Raw genomic sequence first — 20,829 nt, 5'->3', positions numbered from 1 at the left:
AGTCATCGACGCGGAATGTGTCACAACCTCAGAGTCATCATGCGCATGCATCACCATGCAGCTTCGGAAACATGTTTTCCTCCACAACTTATGTATCTAAACTACCTGTCTGATGATCTCGACCGCACCTGCTTCTTCCACGCCTAAGGAGAGAAGGGGGGAGATCCAACCAATTCCGATGCTGGGGAGACGAGAGATCCAGAGCCATATTTTTATGGGTTTACTGTTCTGAGAGTATGCCGTACCTCCGTGAAGCAGAGAGGGAAACCTTGTGTGCCATGCGATTCCCATACCGTATCCGCTAACCATCTCTTGTGGTGTTCATTGTGCTCGCTATGCGCCGTAGAAACAAAGTGGGAAAAGATCCTTATTCAAATGCACATCCATCATCGTATACAATACAGACCAGCATTTACTGCCGGTTGCTAGTGTTGAGGCCCAGCATCTCATCCAACGTGGTGTCCAAGGTAGTGGCATTGTAAAAGTTGTTGTCGTATTGCTGAGCTCCGTTGTCGAACTGCCCTCCAAGCTGATTGAAGTCAGGGAAGAAGTTGGCAGTGTTGTTCATTGACATGTTGCCAGCCGGTGTTGACTCAAACAAAGTGAAATCCTCAGTCGGGTGGCTGAAGGTCTGCATGTCCAGGCTATCCATAGCGTCACCAAAACCCTCATCGATCTGCATCTGAGGAGAGTACAGAGTGAGATTGGGCTGCGCCATTGGTGACAACTGAGGAAGACCGAGAGTCTGGTTCGAGGTCATGGTGAACATCGGCTCGTTAAAGTTGAAGTCGGTGCTCAAGGCAGGCGTGTATTGCTGAACATTCATGTTGAAGTTCGACCCCATTCCGCAATCAGGGAACATGGGGACGGTGTGGTCGATAGCAATATCAGCAGGAGTGATAGCAGCTTCCATGAAAGAGTTAGGCTCGACCGGCGAGTTGCTGGAAGAGTACGTGAGGCGTGTGCTATCGGTGGTGATTGAATGACGACGGAAATCGTCCTGGAAGTTGTGAATGCTCATCGCTGGAGTCTGGAAACCCTGGAAGTCGAAGTCGTTGATCAGAGGCACAGATGGAGAGGCCATGAAGGGTGTGATTGGTGTAGTGAGAGCAGCAGACTGTGGTGTACCAAGGAAGGGGGTGAGAGGAGTGGCAGGGCTGTTGCTGATTGCCTGGCTCTTGTTGCGGCCGTTGCTCTTGGATCGAACGTATTCCCAACCGTGAGCCTTCTCCATATGCTGTTTGCAATTCGACTCACGCTTCGAGGCGTATGTGCAGGGAGGGTAGAGGCACTTGTACTGCGCCGGTGCGGTAGAGTGCTTGTCGTTGACGTGCCTGTCACGCTCCTTCTCAGTGGGCCAACCAAGCTCGAAATACTTGCACCTCTCTTCGGAGCACTTCCATGGGCGAGAGTGTGTCTTCTCATGCTTAGTCAGGTCGCAGGGGCGCTTAAACTCCTTCTTGCAATCACGGCACATGTGCAAAACATCACCGGGCTTGTCTGACTTCCTGCGGCGAGCCATCGAGCGCATAACGTCGTCGTCATCCTCAAGATCCTCCTCGGACAGGGCGCGCTTCTTGTATGCGTTCTCGGAGCCGATCGCAAGGGGGATGACCCTGCCGTCCTTCTCGCGGACGAGTTCGACAGGACGGCCGTTCTTGCTTAGACCGCCATGAAGGGTGATCTTCTCATCGCTATCGTTTGAGTGATTAGCCGAGCGAGTAAAGAGAAATGTCGCGGCGCGGTCATACCGGGAGTAATCCATCTCGTCGAGGTGCTCGCCTTGAGCTTCTTTTTGTCGGGTGGCGGCCATGATTGCAGCGTATCTCCGGATCTGTTCGACCAAATCGAGAAAGTAGTTGTTAGTGTACGGGCGGTCGGTTGGTAGTCGCTGGTCGCGTTCCGAAAGGTAGTCGACAGTCGTGTGAAGCAGTTGAATTGATCGCTCGCAGAATCGAAGGTAGGATGCCGGTGTTGCCGAAAACTCCTTAAAACCGCGAAGGATGCAATAAGCTTTTGCATTCTCTGAAAGATAACGGATACCACTTACCGGTGCCAGGAAGACGAGCGTCTTTTCGAGATCGCGGAGGTTGCAAATACTCTTCTCACCTATGCGTCGAGGAACGTCCTGGATCAGGGGATGAAAGTCCTTCAGCGACTCTTCAGCGAGGATGGGCTTGATGATCGAGTCGTGGATCTGCTTGCAAGCGTACTCGCCAAGAGTGTGCTTCTCCTCGGTTGCACCCAATGCCGAGAACGAACGAGTGATGGCAGAGTGGGTGGTGATGGAAGAGTTGATAGACTCGCGAGCGCTTGAGGTGCGAGCGTCGTCTTTAAATGCGTTAGATGGCGGGGTCTCAAAGACGGGTAGTTGCAATGAGTCCTTACTGTATTTCGAGCCGATGCTGGAACCCAGACCGCTGTCCGAAGCGTGCTCGTGAAGGTTGCGTTCAGCTGATTTGAACTTAGAGTCAACGTCCATGGGCATATCATCCAGTGTAGTGATGTCAAGCATGAAGCTGGGAACAGGAAGCACCTCAGGATCGTTAAGGATGCTAGCACCGGATGCCGATGTGACCTTGTGACCTGCGAGCTTCTCGTCGAAGTCCTTGAGCAGGTTCGCGACACGGCTGACACTAGGGTGCTGTTCCTGAAGGAGAGCTTCGAGGCTCTCGGTGCTAGTCGGAGACCTCCTGGGCATGAACGGTTGGTTCTCCAGGCCACAAAGTTCGTTGCTCAACGACTTGGGTGACGAGAAGGTACCGCACTTGCGAAGTGACATGCCATGGGTGCTGAGTGGAGAGACGTTGCCCTTAATAGGACGGCGGCGGGGGTGGCTGTTCTGGGGTTGAGGTGCAGACATGTTGTATGACTGAATCCAAACGCGCTAAGTTGGTAGAGGAGGCCTCAGGTTATGAGTCACGGCGAGTGGACAATTCACAGAGCCCGAGGGATCCTATTGACCTATGGCCGGAACCAATGATGGTGGTGCAAGTCCTGAATCACGATCTCATTGACCGGTTCGGAATCAGCGATTTGGCGGCCGCGGAAAGTCGTGACTGATTGGCTGAGTGACGAAAGTGATTCCAGCGGAGGAGGAAGGGCGCGCAGAGTCCTTTCGTTGCAGCAGACGTGGGGAAGTGTCCGATATATGAAAGGCGGCGCAGTCGGAGTAAGACGGGCTGCGTGCGTGGCAAAACGATGCAGAAGGGCGGGTGCGCAACGGAAAAGAGGGGTTGCAGGCCTCAGGACAGAAAACTGGACGCAGAAGGACTGATGAGTTGGACGAGTCGAGAGTAGAAGTGAGAAAAGGGCAGTATAGTTGGAGAACACCCTTCGCGATGCTGACACGGGATCCACCACGCAGTCGCTGCTGCCTTGAGCTACTGGACTAGCGCCACGCTAAGCCTTCCCACGCTTCGAAACTCGCAGACCAAGCTGCGAGCACGATGGGATAATTCGCTGCGACAACAACTTCTCCCGGCTCCGACGCAAGTCACTCCCAAAGAGAACGCCATCTGCTCCAATCTAGTCGCCATCAATTACGCGGTTGCGCGTTGCGTCGTGGGCCGCAGGATCGCGCAGAATTGCACACTCGCATGGTGACGACCGCCAGTCCTGCACCAACAGCAACACCAGCACAGCCAAAACGGCCTGCAAAGGGCGGTCGAATCAACTGCGCAGATACGCACTTGCAGCCAGAGAACTGCACAGCACGACGAGAAGGCTTGACCGGTGACCCACAAGCAGCAGGAACGCCAGCTAGCGGCGCGCACCAGTGGCCAGAATCACGCCAGGCTGCTCGCCTGAGTGGCAGTGCCAAAGGTCAATGTTCCGTGCCGCTTCATGAGTGACGTCTGTCCCCAGGATGATAAGGAGATGCACTTCTGCTCAATTGCGCGCATCGTATAGTATGCTCTTGTGTTTCATGAACGTATGCAGTCCTGTGGGTGAAGTTCTAGGTGTGCGCGTACGTATCTATCATTGTCCAAGTGTAGTTCACCGGTTTGGCGCGAATTCCGACTGAACGGTCGGGAGACCGGGCACTTCAGCGTGAATCACAGGGCTGAAAAAAAGACGTTCAAGGTGCCACTCTGGTCTCTGCCACATCAAGACCAGAGCTTCTGAGCACATCAAGCTGTGCACCAATCCCACATTGCTTCCGCGTGACCAACATTCAGCGATTCTGCCGTCTCCTTCTCAACTTCACCCGGATTCGCAGGATGAACCTGTCCGCTCGGAAGTCGGCAGCATTAATGCCCCGTGGCCCGAGTCGTATCTCGCACTCAGTCCTCGAATAGGCACTGGCTTTGGGAGACCAAGTCATAGTTTCACAAGAAGGAGAACATCGATTGGAACGTTGGCATCATGGACGAGTGCTTCCTGTTCCCCAAGCATCTCAGGGAGAAAGTGCAGGTCGTACTCAAGACAGGAGTGGCAGACGCCGGTGCAAGGACGAACGCAATGGTCAACACAATCATCAAGTGCATAAACAACGTGCTTGTCATCTCAGACCAATATCACAAGTACGGTCCCCACAACGCCGTCGATGTGCTCGCAGATCTGCCAGCAATGACATATATGAGGGAGGAGGATTATGAGGCGTACGAGGCGCAGAAAAATGCCACTTGTGATGGCGTCGAACTACACCAGGGCCATGAAGGCTGGAAGATTGACAAATACAAGTTCTTGCCAGCAGTGGAGAGGGCGATCCAGCTCAACCGCAAGGCTGAGTGGTATATCTTCCTCGAATCAGACACGTATCTCTTCTGGGACAACGTTTACCGCATGCTGGACAATTACGATTCTTCAGTACCACACTACTTCGGCTCGCCGTCTCCTGGGAAGAAGCATCGCCCCGACTCGAAGTCAGAACACGAAGAGCAGATCTGGTTCGCAAACGGTGGCTGCGGCTTCATATTGTCTACAGCTGCTGCGCACAGACTGGTTGATCGTCCACACAATGCCGTCGGTGTTCAAGGGCCTCGACTCACGATTGAGTACGAAGACGATATCAGGAACGATTGCTGCGGAGACTCCATTCTCGGATGGGCCCTCCATGACAAAGCTGGAGTGGATATTAGCGGCTTGTGGCCTATGTTCAACCCACGCGGGCTTGAAGACGTGCCGTTTGGCAAGGATTATTGGTGTGAACCTGTCATCACCTTGCACAAGACAGACCCACACGTGATGAAGGACCTGTGGACATGGGAAAATGATTAACACCAGCAACACGAACGCCCCTTGTTGTACAAAGATCTCCTTTTCTCATACCTTGGCAACTTCTCTCAGCGCGACGATTGGGACGCAGCCTTCGACGCAGGGTTCCAGCTCGACGTGAACTCCACAGTACACTCAAGCCTCGACGCCTGCGAAGCTGGATGCTTTGCGCACCACGAATGTCAACAGTACACTTGGCATGGAGCGCACTGCTATTACTTGAGGGCACTATACATTGGTCGTGCGAAAGAGCCGGACGGTTATCATGAGGAAGAGGATCGAAAGTACGTCAGTGGCTGGGATATTAATAAGATACAAACATGGAGTCTGCAGCATACCTGTGAAGAGGGGCTGCATTGGGTGAAACCAAGCGTGAAAAGAATATACTGAATGTCTTGAGATGTTGGCTTGAGGGATCCGTTGGGAGCTAGGCGATAACCATACCTGCACGATTATCTACCGTTGAAGTACGGTCTGAGCCTGTCAGTCATCAGTGGTGATACTTGACTCGACTTTGGTGGAGTCTCCAAAGCCACTGCTGTTGGTGAGCATTGCTTACATTGACTACTGTATATTACTCTCTACTCGAAAGACTTTCTACCACAAGCCGCATCGCTAAGTGGCTTCGGTACAAAGTACTGATCAGCTACACCTCCTCCGGCATGCAAACAATAGTCAATTTTAGGAGGCTTGGTTTTCACTGGAAGTCATCGCGTTGCATTGAAAGCAGAGTTAGCGCAGCATTGAGCAAACTGTACAGACCTATAGCCACACATGTCGTGACTCGTAAGGCACATCGTATATTAAAATCGCAATACGCGAATAGAAAAGTTCGGCTCAAAACAGGAGGATAGGCACTACTGGTGCGCGGGGACCTCGACGCGAAGCTAGTGAACTCACAGAAGGCAAGCCTTCTATAGTCGCCGCCTCATTCCCCGGAAGAACGGATGATCGGAAAGTCTATATATATCCGCACGCAGGTGCAGGGAAAGTGAGCCGACGAGGTTTCTCCTAGTCCCATCATTTCGGGCATAGGCGCTGGCCCGTTTCGAAGCCTTCAACGCGTCTGACAAAAATCTTGTGTCATGCGCCACCAGATCATGAAACCTCGAGCCGCGATCGAATGACTTGACAGTCTGGAGTCGCATTTGTGGCAGTTTGCTGAGCGGGACCCAGCTGGAGCCTTCCGGAGCCTACTCCCCATCCAGGCCCCGTGATGAATCGAGCTGTAAGGAAGTTAGAGCTGCCGTCAATGGCATAATATGCAGCGACACGGTGCGTCTGCGGTTTAGTATTGTCTTATGGAAAGTGAGGTTTGGAATCATTTGCCTCAATTCAATCCACATTCTTTCTTCTTCACGGAAACCTATGTCTCACATGTCTCACATGTCTTTCTGGTAGTAAGACACGTCCGTTATGTCGCGACTCTTGACTATCCTGCGCTGGCCACTCATCGCTGGCGCTGTGCTTCCCCGGATGGCGATGGAGATGACGCTCCTGTCTGCGCGACTCGTAGCCAGAGATAATGAACGTACCATCACAACTAATCCTGATACTGGACACTCGTTGATGCCTGACGAAACCGGTATAGACCGAACGGCTTATGACGCCGTTGCACTGTTCTGTACGATCGTGCTCGCTGTCTTCTTAGGTAGGTCCTTGAAACTGCTCGGTTCTAGGACTAATGATGTGCATTGTCTATAGCACTCTGTACTTCTAAGTCTTGTCAGAATTTCGACTCAGGACACTTCGCAGCAATGTCCTTCTCAAACGCAACTTCATCCATTCTCTTTATATTTGGTCTTGGCTTCATCGTTCGTGCCTCTGTTGTACAAACCGGCCAAGGACTGCAGACCCACCAACTCTTCTATGTATCAGCGATGATCTGCCTGGTCTTCCACATCGGCAACAAACTTGCCATGTAAATTCCGTGGCGCCTGTTGCTCGAGCTCAACTGACCATAACGCTTAGTTATATCTTCCTTCTAGAACGTGCCCGTGTTGCCCGCGCTCCATTCGTATCTCGCCTCAAAGACCGCGTCTGGCTGCTCGGTATATTCATCATATGCGGCGGCTTCGGCACTATCGCCATCATCGGCTGCACTTCGCCCGTCGTCGAGCTCGACGGCCGGTGCCGTATTGGGCTCCCGCCCACGTCAGCTTCCTCCTGCTCTGCTTCGATGTCGCCGTCAACTTCTTACTGACTGGCGTGTTCTTCTGGCTTCTCCGCCCGGTGCTAGAATTCCATGGTTTGCTGAAGATGAGCACCTGGCTCGTCGAGAAGTTCACGAGTAAAGTGAAGCACAACATCAGGAAGAGAGAGATTGAGGCTCAAACGAGTATTAAGGGAATCATGCTCAAGTCTGGGAGGAATGAGAACATGAAAATCCTTCTATAGAAGTGCCTGATTACGAGTACACTTGTCATGCTCCCCACGGTCGCGAATATGACACAATTCTACATCATGAATAGCAGAGAGCTCGAATGGGTGTGTTTGACGATCCGCACGCTTGATGGAAAGTTGATCTCGTATTCATTGAATAGCTCCAATGAAAGCCTCAGCAGGTTCTGGTCTCACGGAACAACTCTGTAATAGAGTACACTGAACCTTGATGAAGGCAAGCGCTGGAAGGTATTATGCAATGTCAAAGCTGTGTGATGATGTGGAAGGCGAGAAAGTCAGGATTCTGAGAGCGCATGCATACACGAATTCATTGTACGGATTTACAGATATCATGACATATCTCACAGGTAAGTCGCCTACACAGGTGAAGTGCCTACTTGACGAGGTCCATGCTAAAGACTTTCTCATATAATATTGTTGCGGTATCAAGGGCAAATGCAAAAAAGTGTATTCTGTTGTTCCGTGTTGTTCTTCTGCTTGTGTCTTGCCTCTCCAAGGCTCGCTGCGGGGTCTGTTTTGATGACGTGTTTGTGATGCAGCTGAGGTAAGAGGTGCTCAACAACATGAGGAAGTAGTACCAGACCACCGCCGACAACACGTGATCTGCTTCTCCTCTTAACCGTCACACATTGCCTGTTGTCATAAAAAGTCAAGAGGGGTGTTGGGGAGGCTTTAGGTGGTGCATCACGATCTTAACTGTCACTACTTTATGTGGGCACAGTGTGAACCTTCTGAGTAAACAGAGATGACAATTCGACCGCAGGCATCTGTACTAGACTGCTACATGATCTCTACATAACGAAGCCGTGTTTGGTCGCGACCATGCGCTTTTTGTGGAGCGTTGACTGGGCAAGCTGGATATGGAACAATTTTCCACCTTCTCCTGCTGTTCAGCTGAGGAAGCTTCTCTTTAGCATCCATATAACCACCAAGATAGTCGCGTTATACGCCAGACTAGTCGCAGGTGGAACCTCCAGTACCAGTCATAGGTGTCCCGGTTGTATCGATCGCTCCGCCTGAAACGGGGAAATATCCACTCTTGGCTTGGAACGCACAGTCACGGAACCAGGTATCACCGTCAATTCGTTTGCCGGAGGCGGCAACGCACTAAGTTGTTAGAATATTACACTGGTTCGAAAGGTGTATACTTACACGACCGGCACCTGGATCGTATTTGGCCTATTAGAATTAGCTGACGATGGTTCTAGGGACTTAAGAGACCTTACAATATCAGAGAAGGTGTTCTGGCAGGTATTGAAAGTCAACTGCCAGTCATAGCGCCAACTTCCATCTTGGTTCTGAATCTGACAGTCGCATCGCTTGTGGTCCTTGGCAACCGCAGCTGAAAGAACAAACGGGAGAAGAGCGAAAATGAAGTGCATTGTAGGAAGCTTTAATAATTGTATGAGTGTTAAGTGTGTTGCTTGGAGAGAATTGAGTTGTGTGCAAAAGAGATGTACTGCCTGCTAAGGAAGAAGTCAGCATCTTTATATCTTTCAAGACTTGAGCATAGCTGCGCTCATCATTCCATGCAGGTGAAGTAGAATGTTGTAGCCCTACCAAAACTAAACTAATCAACTGCGAACGGTCCGAAGATAATTCGTACTCATCGGAAGCAACAGCGGACCTAGAACCCAAAGCTCAAGAGTTACGAACAACCCCTACTTTACTCGGCCAAGATGAGTGGTCAGGTATCAACTAATTGGGGGATTTGTCCCGGTCTAACTCCGGACATCAGCGCTGCCGTATCTCTGATAATTGGCCGCTTACCGCTCATTCCATCTGACCAAACCCCTGACCTTTAGTTAACTGGGTATTAGCTAGGTGCGAAGCTGTTGCAAAAGATATATCCACTAGCCTGTGCAGCAAGAGGTTGATTGATAAATCTTTTGCTGCGCGACAGTTATGAGCCTGGAGCCACTGAAACTGCGCAAGTGAGCTCTAAGTGGATCCTACTGTGTGGGAATAGACAGGCGATCTGATGTGGGGCAAAAGGTCGTATATCTATTAGGATAAACTACTTCGTATTGTAGGAACGATATTGTAAGGGTCTAAGCTGGACGGATTTGTTTAGTTATGTGCACGTGGGCCAGGTTGTAGGTAGAAGCACGGTCTTTGGCGCGTCAGTCTCGTATTTTTCAGCTAGGACACAGAATTGTACGTTAACCAATCAGCTGCTTATTGCGTCGGTCGCGCTATCCAATCTCGGCTCTTCGTCGGCCTAGAGTTTATAAAGCCACATCCGACCGAAGACAGTGTTGTGGGAAACGCAAAGGGGAATCTTGACAGAGACAAGAGACAATAGTAAAGACTTTAGAGTTGTAGTGTTAGCTATCTTGTGCATTATTCTAGCAGCAACATTCCATAGAGCCTTCATCACAACCCCGTTATCACAATTGCTCCATCTCAGCTCAAGATGGGCCTTTGCTAAAGTAGAAGTTACAGCACCTTATGTTGCAGTCCCTCTAGACCTTAAGATGTGCCTCTGCAATCAGATTAGATGTGTAAGCATGTTACTACTAAATTAAAGCGTTAGTTTAGCAATTGTTTAGCAAATTACCTATAGCTCTGTCGCTTCTGTGATAATTGTTGTTAATACAAGAGTTGCTAAGAAGTTAAAGCCTGAAGCTTGCTTACATATCGTGGTTGGTATCCCCACACAGACTGTTCAATCTGCGCCACCTCTAACTATCATAGGTATAGGCTGAATCTCACACAACTGAGATTATACAGTGAATTTGCCTACTTATAGAGCTTTGCAATGAATTGTCTCCACTTACGCTTAAGTCCGAGTTAACTCTATTGGGGGGGGGACGCTTCTGATGGATTTTGCTGCCAGAACTGTTAGAGCCGAAAGATGGCACAAGGCAACTAGTGATCTAATTCGTACGTTTCTTGCCAATAATCAAGCTCTGTAAAGGTTCCTTGTACCAGCAATGATAGAACTATTCATCTGCATCTTCCTTTAGATTAGATAGTAGTAATAAGTCGATGCACAGAGTTAACCTAAACGCAAAGCATCTAAGTTAGTCTAGGTTGTTAATATGAGGCTGTAGTACGACACTAGGTACTGCCAAAGCCTTAGGGCTTCGTATTGGTGATATCTAGCTGTTAAGTGATCGTCAAACAGCTCAGACTAAGGAACTAAGCGGCAGCCGAGTCTGCCGAGACGTAGCTTTCAGACTGTAATTATTCTGACCGCATTCGTGCAAATCTCCGGCAACGGGCATTTTTCGTATTGTTATTGTCTAGCTGATGGGTGATCGTTAAAATGCTTAGGTTGAGAAATCGAGTGGCAACAGAGACGTAGCTTTCAACCTGTGATTGTTTTAACTGTGTTGCTGCAAATTTCCGACAACGGGCTTTCTTCGTAGGTTTCCCTTTTCAGGCAACACCCTGGAGCTTTAACCTCTTTTCTGTAACGTAGCCCTTCATGTTAGCTGAATATAAAGTCGTCTGTATTCTCCCTCTTGCAGTTTATACCAGATACTTCTCAACTACCCTACATTCATTACAGCATCGTCGGTCGTATACTTCTTAGAAGCCACCATTCTAAGCACAGTTAAACACACTTAACGTCATTATGGTTGCCGTCCTCCTTACCCGTGGCCCCGCTACGGCCATTGCACTCCTTACTGCAGTTGCTTCACTTACTGGTGGTGTGTTCTTTACCGCCTTACGAAATTCGGTCATCGACTGTTCCAGCGGCTCAGCAACCCATAAGGCTTGCGTGGTTTCTGTAGTTGAAACGACTTTTACAGCTCTCATTACAGTTAGCGCCGCTGGTGGAGCACTTTTCATTGGACTTTCATCTCCTACCCCTAGGGATCTCTCTGGATCTTCAGCTCTCTTCCGTCTGGATGGCCAAGACATTGACTGGCATGACGGTATGGGCAGCCACAGGTTTGGCCTGAATCGTACCCTTGCCGATCCCGCCGTCGTTGAGTACCAGCTCAACTCAACCTCACATGTGGCCAAGTACCTTTCATACCAAACTGAAGAGGGACACTTGGTCATGCGTCACGACACTGGCATAGATGTGGCTCACGGACTGCTGAAGCGTGGCACCTGCCGTGCTTACCTCGACACCGTTATTTTCGGTGACGATTTGAGTGCTTCCCAACTTGCATCTGCCATCCCTGCTGCTCAGTACCAGGCGGGAGCTACTGCCCTCGTCGATCACATGACCAATTTCCAAAAAGACTATGGCTGCATTGAGCTCCAGGCCTTGAGTGGCGCTACAGCGACTGGAAACGCGGCACGGTTGGCGTTTGGAGCATCATGCTCCCAGAGCATTCCAAACGTTCCCAACTGCAGAACTGCAGACTACAACCTCGTACTGGCCAAAATGACCGAGTCGTAGAGACGCTACGCATTGAAAGATACCTTTTTGTTAAAGGAAATACTCTCCCTTTCTATGTAAGAAGCAACTTAGTGCTATGGCTACATGATCTAATATTCTCGATAGACTATCAGATTTGATTGGCATTTAATGAAATCATAATTGTAGTGCTTTAACAATAGATTGCAAGTTTACTCGACCAACCTACTGGAGACGTGTCTTCTTGAGTGCAATTTTGAATGGTAATGTGTCTCGCGACATGCACCGTCCTCTTCTCACATTACATATTGATGCCCTCTTGCTTCTAGGTGTATCGTTGAAAACGACATGTCGGTAATACAATATTCTCCAGTACATCATGGCGTGGTGACTGATCGTCCCCGGGTACAGATTACTTGTTATCTTAAGTACTCTCTTTCTTGGCCACGTTAATTCGAGAGTAGATCTCACCAGAAGCATAGCTTCTTCGTCGCTGCGCTCGAGTGGTTGGTCACCTCCTAGCGCCCAAGGAACGAGCTCTAAACATCTGTTTCGACAGCCAGCGGGAACAGGACGTTTGTCTTAGTAAACATGGATTCGAGCCCAGTGGCTCCACGCATGTCACAGCTAAATGAATACGAGCACGTGTAATTTGTTGTAAAGCACCAACATTGTCTTCGGAGATCGAGATCATAGTAAAATTAAGAAATTACACACTAAATAATACCTCGGGTCGCCGTTAAACCATCGACCAGGGTCGCCATCAAGAAGGATTATCCAACCATAAACAAGCGTGAATACGTAAATGCAGTGAATATATCCATAGGGCGCTCTACAGAATATCCGAGAGGCAACTCTGCGGATGCTCACTACCTGACACCACTACCCAGTTCTTAGTCCACTAGAACTAATGTGAGCACAGCTTAGTAAGAGAGGGCATCAGAACAGCCAAAGTGCTGCTCAACATTAAGCGAACCGGGGTGTTTCCACGGGTCATCCTTGAAGCTGAACAGACATGCCTCAGCACCAACCTTCTCGATGATCTTCTTCATCGCCTCCTTCTGCTCAGCAACACCAGCGATAGCCTTGCCGTTGTTGTTGCCCGCGCTCGGCCAGCCAATCTCGGAGATGTACTTGCCCTTAGCAGCAGCCTCGGGGCACACCTTAGCCGCCTGCTCAAGCTGCTGAGCCGCAAAGTCACCTGCCATATCGGGCGAGATGGATGCAGTGAAGTAGGGGTGGACTTGGACAGTGAAGATATCAATGTGGCTGCATAGCTCAGCGCCCTTCTCTTCCCATGTACCAACAGGTTCAGTGGTGGTGATAGCGATATCCTTGGGGAAGCCAGCGCCCTGGAGGGTCTCGCGAACGTGGTCGATGTAGCTGGCAAGCTCCACAGGGGTGCAGTTGTTGTTAAACATGCACTCGTTGCCGACGATGACCATGGCGACACCATCTTTAGGGGCGTTGTTCTTGATATCGTCCAGCTGGTCGTTGGCGTACTGTGAGAAGGGGCCCTTGCCGCCGCTACCGCCGGCCTCGAGGAAGATGCCATAGATAATCTTCAAGCCGTGCTCCTGGCACGCAGGAACGACATACTCGAAGACACCGCAGTCAGTGCTGTAGGAGCGGATGGTGGTGAAGCCGAGATCGGCGATTTGCTTGATGTCGGACTTGATGTCGGCCTCGGTCTTGCAGTTACCATCGGGAGCATAGGGGGTGTAGGTCATGGCCCACTTGTTGCCGTTGGTGATGATACGGCCGCCATTGCTGTAGCTGCCGGTGGGCTTGGGCTTATCAGCAGCCTTGGAGCTGCTGGGCTTGGGCTTGGGTGTGTCGACGGGCTTGGTGGGATACTCGGGAGTAGCAGGCTTTGAAGGCTGAGGGGCTGGCTTAGAAACCTCGGGAACCACAGGCTTGGAGACCTCGGGTACAGCTGGGACAGTGGGGTAGACTGGGTGAGAGGCCTCAGATGTCTTGGTGGAGATCACAATTGGGGTGTAAATGGAGCTGGACTTCTCGCCCTCGGTGCACGAGGTTGAGGTCACCGCAACGGGAGTAGAGTGCTCATAGATGGTAGTGGTGTTGGGCACAATCGAGGGTACTTAGACATGTTAGTGATAGGTCTTATGACACTGCGCCTTCTTTGCCCAGATGCCTGGACCACATGCGTTCAACTGGCGGTATGAGAGGTCAATTACGTACGGGCGTGGACGTAGACAGTTGTGTAGACCGTGCAGATCTCGTCCTTAGCGGACTCGTATGCGTCACGGCGCAGGTGGAAACCAGCGTGATTCTTGTGCTCGAAGGCAGCAACAGACGCGACAAGTGCTGATGCAGCAACGATAGAGGCCTTCATATTGACGGGTTTGTTATTACTTTGTGTTTGTCCGCTGAAAGAATGAAGCGGTGTGTTGTAAACGAGTGACTGGGCACGGAGGCCGTTGGACTTTGATCACGAGGCTGTTGATGCGTACGAAGCCTTGCGTAGGAAGCAAAGCAAGCACGCAACCGGGGTACTGAGGCCTTTTGACGGACTCACCGTCGTCTTGTGGGCACGGTTGCTGCCATGCATCGGAGGCGTTAGGATAGGGGTCCCTAAGATTACACCAGGAAGATGCAGGTACACATGCGGTAAAACATCGTTAACAGAGCACTAGGGCGCCCAAACTATGGCGAATTGGGCCACGATGTGCAGAATGCCGGCACGTTGAGGAGATGAGGCCTGGGGAAACGTGATGCTTCGGATAGGGCGTGGACTAGTTGTGGCTGGGCGCAATTTCCCCTAGTCTGTAAGACGCCGTCACAGCAATCGTGCCGAGAAAGCCAACATGAGCAGAATCTCTAATGCGCCGGATCCTCTGGGTCTCGAAGATGTCGCTCCTATAATTTTAGCAATCAGTCTTTGTACAAGGAAGCCCTGGATCGTCGAATGAGCCTCGCATCCGACATCATCTCTTGTCAGCAGCAGAATTGAGGTCGGCAAATGCTCGACCAACAGTTCTGGTCCATGCACTGCCAAGATGCAGGTACCAGTGGCTCGTGCGCCAGCCTTGCACGCTATGTGACTATAATTGGTCCGTGATCTATCGTTTGGAGACGCGGATCGTGGTGGTAAGTGTGGGCGACTACTCGACGATACTGTCATGGTGGGGTATGTTTTTGAGGCATACACACGGTACGAACAGTTTGCTCGGTTACTCGAGCGTGAACACTGCTGTCACAACGCGCGCCGTCGTGATTTGTTGTACAACGAATGGAGGCGGCACAGCGCCGTGTTGAGAAGGCGGTGTTAAGGCAGGATGTTTTGTGGCCGAGCGATTATTGTCTTGGACGCTTGGTCGTGTTGGCAGGACGCGTCGACAGGACGTGACGATCTTGCTGTGCTATGATCGTAAATGTCTCGCGAAGACATGCATGAATCGCAGGCGCGAGCTCCTGTCGCTGATCGTTGTCATTTGGCGAGTGTCAGCTCTGCACTGTGGTTGCAGCGCAATTTTGGTGGCGCGGAGCGAAGGCGGCGTCGAGTGTTGATGATGCTTGCCGCTGCTTGATGGTCACGCGCACATATATACGGTAATATCACGCAGTCAAATGAGGGAGCATTTAGAAAATAATTTAACTAGATTTCACTATGATTTATTAATACACGACCAGTGATACACAACCAACTCCCTTAAGACTTGGGCGGGTATGTTTCTTTCCATGCTTAGACCGGCAGTTCGCGTAGGAGGGACTATGCAACGGTCGAGCTGCAAGCAAAGACGCATATCGCAATGACCCAAGATCCTTTTAGCCACCGCCAGAGCCGGTGTAGAAAGTGCCCACGTTCCTGTATCGAGTCGTCGCAGTTGTCGCAGTCTGGATTGCACAGCCAACTGGAACCTCAGCCCCATCGAACCTGGCCTTGATCCATCTCAAGAAGTCTTGTTGCGATACCGCAGCGGCCACGTTGTGGTCGGTACCAGGATACAGTCTCAGGGTAGCCTTCGAATTGGGATACGAATTGCATGTTTGGTTGAAGTCCCATTCTGTATTGTTGGCATAGGTGAGTGGATCATCGATGCCTGCGACGACCAGCATGGGTGCTGCCAAAGCATGCGGGCCAGCGCCGTTGTAGCGCTTCTGCCAGTCCACTACGACTGGGTTCTCGAGCCAGCTGAGGTCCTTGAACAGCTCATCACTGGTAAGGTTCGAGAATAAGGTACGTCCAATGAGCAAACAACCTTGATCCACGAGAGGGATGCGGCCGAGGACCGTATCGGTGACGTAGTCCTCCACTTTGATCTGGCCGGGGAACAGGAGTGCAAGCGACTGCAGGAAGAAGACCGAGACAGCGTCGCCGATGGGTCCGCCAGCAGCACGTCTGATGGACTCTGGGATCAGGTCCAACGGGCGCAGAGCTGGCGAATTCGCAACGGCTCCGAGAAATTTGCCTGCCTTGAGTAGCTCCTCCTGACCAGGCATGGCTAATCGCTCATTCGTGCGCCAGGCAGTCATTCCGCCTTCGCTGTGCCCTACGACAACCCATTCCTCCGACAAGAGGTTGCCGAGCACCTTCCGAGCAGCGATCAGGCCATACGCGACGTCTGCAGCGTGAAGGTAGCCAGCCTCATACATGAAGCCCTGCGGGATGTCTGATCCTTGACCAGCATAGTCAGGAGCAACAACTGCATATCCAGCTGCTGCCAAAGCGAATGGGCCCTGCCACTCGTAGTACAAGTCCTTGTGGTTCGATGGTGCACAGTTACGAATCCGGCCGGCCGTACCATGGGTCCAGACTGTAGTATTGAAGGGCTTGTCATCGTGAGGCTTATTATAAGGGAGCAGAACGAAGGCACTCGCGGGAATTGGCTTTCGATCGATGTCTTCGGTCATGTAGAGAAACCTGGAGATCGACATTCCAGCAGGTGCCGTGAAGTTTGTGTTGACGACGCTTTGGGACAAGTCTTCCCATCGCAAGAGATCGCCAGGTTTCGCTCCTGTAACGTTGGCGGGAGTACTGTAGAATGTCTCAAAAGTTACATTCTTCGAAACCCAACTGGAGGCCTCCACAGCTAGAAGCTGAGTGTAAGTAGCCTGACAGGTTGCATCGCACGCCTCCTGCGCATTGCCGAGAAGAGCTGACAAGGACAGCAAAAGAAGGGATTGAGCCTTCATCTTGTGGAAGAGACTTGGGAGAGATGCCGGAAACGGCCAGTTCGAATTCGGTGCTGAGAAGTTCCCTGAGGACCTCCACGCCTCTTTATACACCGTCGATCTGAGGTAGTCCCATCCTTGACCTATCATTTCATACGCAGCATCAGGCTCGAATCCGTTCATCTTTGTTAATCTGGGGTTGATCTAGGCAGTATTGGGAGTAGCACATCGGTGACATCGGTGGCATCGCTCTGTAGGCAACTATTGGGGCATTGTTGGCTCGGTAGTTGCTGAGTGGTTGAAGAGGTTGAGAGTGAGGGCGAGAGAAGTACCGAGCCTTCACTACGGAGGTTGGCGGAAGACAAGGCTGGGGTTGGATGCTAGAAAGGAACTTGGAGAGATTGTCATGATATATGTCGGCGGTTCTTTTGATGAACCTGGCGCCTTCGCATGCCAAAGCCGGACTAGCTTTACACCACAGCTGCTGTTCGGAGCGCATCCCGTGATCTCGACAATCAGGCTGATTCATCCATGGTAATGATGTTCAAGAGATAAGGGGTCGTTTCGTATGAGTGGTCGGCTCTGTTCGGCTGACGGAACCGGAAAGAGCTTTCCGCAATGTGTCTCGGCCGGGTCGGGTCACAGAAAAAGTTGGCTAGATATCCCGGAAAGTTGGGAGGTAGTCAGTGGCTGAGCGTCAAACAACCCCACGAATGTTCTGGAGGCTACGACACTTTTGCCATTGTATCCGACCTTTTTCATCACTCGGGGGCTGACCGTCCTCGGCCCCGGCAAATCATGAAACTACGCACCAAGCATCCATGGACATCAGATCGTGCCGCAATGATCAGTTTCTTACGATGCGAAGTTTTGATGGACGATCACAATGGACGATATACTCGATGAAGTGACGACGGAGTCTGACATACTGGAAGTGTGCTTGCACCTACCAAGCTGCCGCGTAGCCAGGATCGAGACCGCCATGTTGAAAGGACATGCTGCTCGATCACATAACTGCAAAAAAGTCAGCGCATCATCGGTACGAAGGCCAGTTTGCACTGCGAGGAATTGACAATTCAGCACAGCCTGTCTGCGTTCGAACGTTACATCCACAGCGAAGCATCTGACGACTAGCTTGTGTTCATGAATTTTGCGACCATTTTCTCAAGTGCTGATGGAAGTCTCTTGCTATCTGCAGTCCTCCTCGGAAGAAGCCTCTGCGTGGCGTCGGAACCTTGACGAGGCTGCCCCTTGACGCTGACGGACTGCTTAGTCTTTTGTTCCCGGGCCCAAAATGACGGTTTGAGGCCCCGAAGAGCGACCCTGACGCCACAGGCTGCATGTTCGCTTTCGAGAGACCATCGAATCATCGGAGGCTGAAACAACCGGGCTCAAATCGATTTGAAGAAGCTCATCAGGTAGCTAATATGTGTCCGTGCACAATCGAACCGTACCAGAGGGAAGAAGTAGTTGCCATCATCATCTGAAATTAACTCACAACATCGACCTGGAAAGTCTCTCCCCAGACATTGGACCAACAGTCTGAAGTCGTGAAATCTAGAGGTTTCCAGTGAATCAAAGGCACAAAATGAGAGCATCGACAATACGTAAGATTACTATCTGCAGCGCTGGTCCTGTGTCTCTAACCCTCGCCAACATCCTTCAAAGCCACAATATCTCCTTCACAATCTACAAGTCTACGTCAGAGACCCGAATACAAGGCGGCTCTCTCGACCTGCATCCTCCATCCGGACAGTTTGCACTCAACGAAGCCGGCCTCTGAGACCTCTTCAAGAAGTACGCACGACCAAAATCTGAAGTACTCAAGATCGTCCAGCCTAATGGCTAGGTGCTCTGGTATGGCAGTGGCGCTAATAAGCAAGAAATGAAGGAGGAAGAGAAGTTCGACAGACGGCCTGGAATCGCCCGCCGAGCATAGACTAAGCTCTTACGTGAGGATCTAAGCAAGGACTCCATTGTCTTCGGGAAGAAGTTGCGCGAGGCCGTCTCCAGCCAGACTTCGAACAGCAAGAGGAAGAACGCAGTTCTGACGAGTCCGTAGACCAACGGAGTTCAAGGTTCAGGCAGTAGGCTATAATGTAGGTCAATTCTTTTGTTGGGACGGCTGTCACTCAATCACGATTGTCTCCTGCTGTATTATCGAGCAGCAGACGGCCTAAACGGACACCGACATTCGAGTCCATCTCAGAATCATCTCTAGTTTCCGAACGTTTCAAGGGAACAGTGACCGGGACCGATTTACAGCCATGTCGCCTCTGTTCTGTAGCAAATCAGATGTGAGCCCCCAAAGTTTTATAAAGGAAAACATAAACACACGGCAACATGCGATTACTATCTCTCTATTTCGATGGAAGAGAGAAAAAGCAGCTCCAACATGCGGAGAGACTCATTCTGTTCTAGAGTAAACAAGGGTAGCGATGCGAACAGAGACTTTGTTGACAGATAGGCAAAGAACATGCACCAGTCGGACAATTGAAGTGCTACCACACCATTTTGAGTTTTCGCATTTCCTTTCCGGGATACCTGGATAGAAAAGCGCTACATGCAGCGAGTCATGGTGGGGGGTAAGGTCACTCTTGCATCTTGACATTCACACAGCTCCAATGACATAAGAAGTGTTGCAGACCATTCGCAAAGAAGAGCAGACAGGACGGTCGTAAATCGAAGGCCTCGAACTTTCGACACACCACCACACTCTAGGGAATGATGGAAGAGCACACACTGCCGAAATGTGTAACAGAATAGAACCGTAACTTTAAGTTGGCGAGCATGTTCTAAGGGATATAAGAACGATTTGACATTTCTTTTGGCAGGCAGAACCATTAGATGTAGATGTCGATCATTTTAGTAAAGACCTCAGGGAAAATCCGGATACCGGAAAGAAGAACCAAGGTGCGTGGATCTTTATAAAGTACCAGAAGATCACTTACAAGATGTGCTGCGCTCATATAATCGCTGTAGTATGGTCGATCGTTGTGGTCTTCCAAGCAAAGTAACTTACGGTCTTCCCCACCCACGTTCGACATGAACATTTTCGATGTTGTTTTCCAGAGCCCGGCAACGCTTACAAAAAACATGACACTCGACTCCTGGTTTCAGATATCTGAACAGATTGTAGAAGAGCAGTCGAAGCAGGGAGCCAAGGTACAGTCTCGTCAGGTTTGGTACACCTTGACTTCCTTCACAACTTAGAAATTTTGGAAAATATCACGCTTGTGAAAGACCGAACATAGACACCTGATGCCATCCTCAAGGCCAGATCACTTGATTTCGGTCATACGAGTATCTGGTCAGAAGTCCAGCGGCATGAGGCAGGTTTAAGCATGCTGTGGTCGCAACTTGTTTTTACAATGCCACGTGCGCACAAATCCGGATAGATATGACCGAGTGACTCACCAGATGTAGAGGATTGCAAAAACGTTTTGACTATACTTTATGCTCTTGATGGATGTCTTGAGTTAAATGATACAGGAAGAAAACAAGAAACCCAGCGCGAGATTTGGTTGCCCAGCAGTCGTAGGTCTGATGCAGAAGCCGCGGTATTCAGCCGCAGTGACGTGGATCACTTCAGCATTGGAGCTGAAGATATCTAGATTCCACGGATCCGTCTCGCCGGTTCAGGTCAACGTATTTTTCGTTGGCCATGAATCTCGCATTGGGTTGTTTCTGGCGTGACCCCTGGCTCGAAGACGTCCCGACAGACATAGGGGCAAATCCTAGTTGTT

At 50.7% G+C, this 20,829-nt stretch overlaps 7 protein-coding genes across 7 annotated transcripts; 3 read left to right on the top strand and 4 right to left on the bottom strand.

Annotated features, from left to right (window-relative positions):
- Positions 1-412: 412 nt before the first annotated feature.
- Positions 413-2,863, bottom strand: M421DRAFT_54977 (uncharacterized protein; the record flags this gene model as incomplete). The annotated part of the gene is made up of 3 exons (XM_033595268.1): positions 413-1,694; positions 1,752-1,987; positions 2,051-2,863. 3 exons carry the CDS (start codon positions 2,861-2,863, stop codon positions 413-415), a joined length of 2,331 nt encoding a protein of 776 aa, XP_033452298.1.
- A 1,505-nt stretch (positions 2,864-4,368) lies between these two features.
- On the top strand, positions 4,369-6,104 carry M421DRAFT_402834 (glycosyltransferase family 31 protein; the record flags this gene model as incomplete). Its single annotated transcript, XM_033590247.1, has 2 exons — positions 4,369-5,187; positions 5,230-6,104. 2 exons carry the CDS (start codon positions 4,369-4,371, stop codon positions 5,608-5,610), a joined length of 1,200 nt encoding a protein of 399 aa, XP_033452297.1. The 3' UTR covers positions 5,611-6,104.
- Positions 6,105-6,868: 764 nt separating this feature from the next.
- M421DRAFT_283422 (uncharacterized protein) lies at positions 6,869-7,534 on the top strand. Its single transcript, XM_033588936.1, has 2 exons — positions 6,869-7,141; positions 7,192-7,534. Exons 1-2 carry the CDS (start codon positions 6,978-6,980, stop codon positions 7,421-7,423), a joined length of 396 nt encoding a protein of 131 aa, XP_033452296.1. The 5' UTR covers positions 6,869-6,977; the 3' UTR covers positions 7,424-7,534.
- A 911-nt stretch (positions 7,535-8,445) lies between these two features.
- M421DRAFT_416776 (uncharacterized protein) lies at positions 8,446-9,075 on the bottom strand. The gene is made up of 3 exons (XM_033591195.1): positions 8,850-9,075; positions 8,776-8,802; positions 8,446-8,730 (listed from the first exon to the last, which is right to left on the bottom strand). Exons 1-3 carry the CDS (start codon positions 9,003-9,005, stop codon positions 8,578-8,580), a joined length of 336 nt encoding a protein of 111 aa, XP_033452295.1. The 5' UTR covers positions 9,006-9,075; the 3' UTR covers positions 8,446-8,577.
- A 2,043-nt stretch (positions 9,076-11,118) lies between these two features.
- M421DRAFT_416773 (uncharacterized protein) lies at positions 11,119-12,061 on the top strand. The gene has a single exon (XM_033591194.1). It carries the CDS (start codon positions 11,207-11,209, stop codon positions 11,984-11,986), a length of 780 nt encoding a protein of 259 aa, XP_033452294.1. The 5' UTR covers positions 11,119-11,206; the 3' UTR covers positions 11,987-12,061.
- A 540-nt stretch (positions 12,062-12,601) lies between these two features.
- Positions 12,602-14,690, bottom strand: M421DRAFT_416772 (glycoside hydrolase family 17 protein). The gene is made up of 2 exons (XM_033591193.1): positions 14,150-14,690; positions 12,602-14,048 (listed from the first exon to the last, which is right to left on the bottom strand). The coding sequence occupies exons 1-2, from the start codon at positions 14,301-14,303 to the stop codon at positions 12,868-12,870; spliced, it is 1,335 nt and encodes a 444-aa protein (XP_033452293.1). The 5' UTR covers positions 14,304-14,690; the 3' UTR covers positions 12,602-12,867.
- Positions 14,691-15,549: 859 nt separating this feature from the next.
- On the bottom strand, positions 15,550-17,613 carry M421DRAFT_416771 (alpha/beta-hydrolase). The gene has a single exon (XM_033591192.1). It carries the CDS (start codon positions 17,264-17,266, stop codon positions 15,737-15,739), a length of 1,530 nt encoding a protein of 509 aa, XP_033452292.1. The 5' UTR covers positions 17,267-17,613; the 3' UTR covers positions 15,550-15,736.
- Positions 17,614-20,829: the final 3,216 nt, after the last annotated feature.

The sequence above is a fragment of the Didymella exigua genome, assembly GCF_010094145.1.
Source record: "Didymella exigua CBS 183.55 unplaced genomic scaffold M421scaffold_4, whole genome shotgun sequence".
Taxonomy (NCBI): Eukaryota; Fungi; Ascomycota; class Dothideomycetes; order Pleosporales; family Didymellaceae; genus Didymella; species Didymella exigua.
The sequence above is the reverse complement of the archived record's forward strand: the minus strand, read 5'-3'. Positions and strand labels throughout refer to the sequence as shown.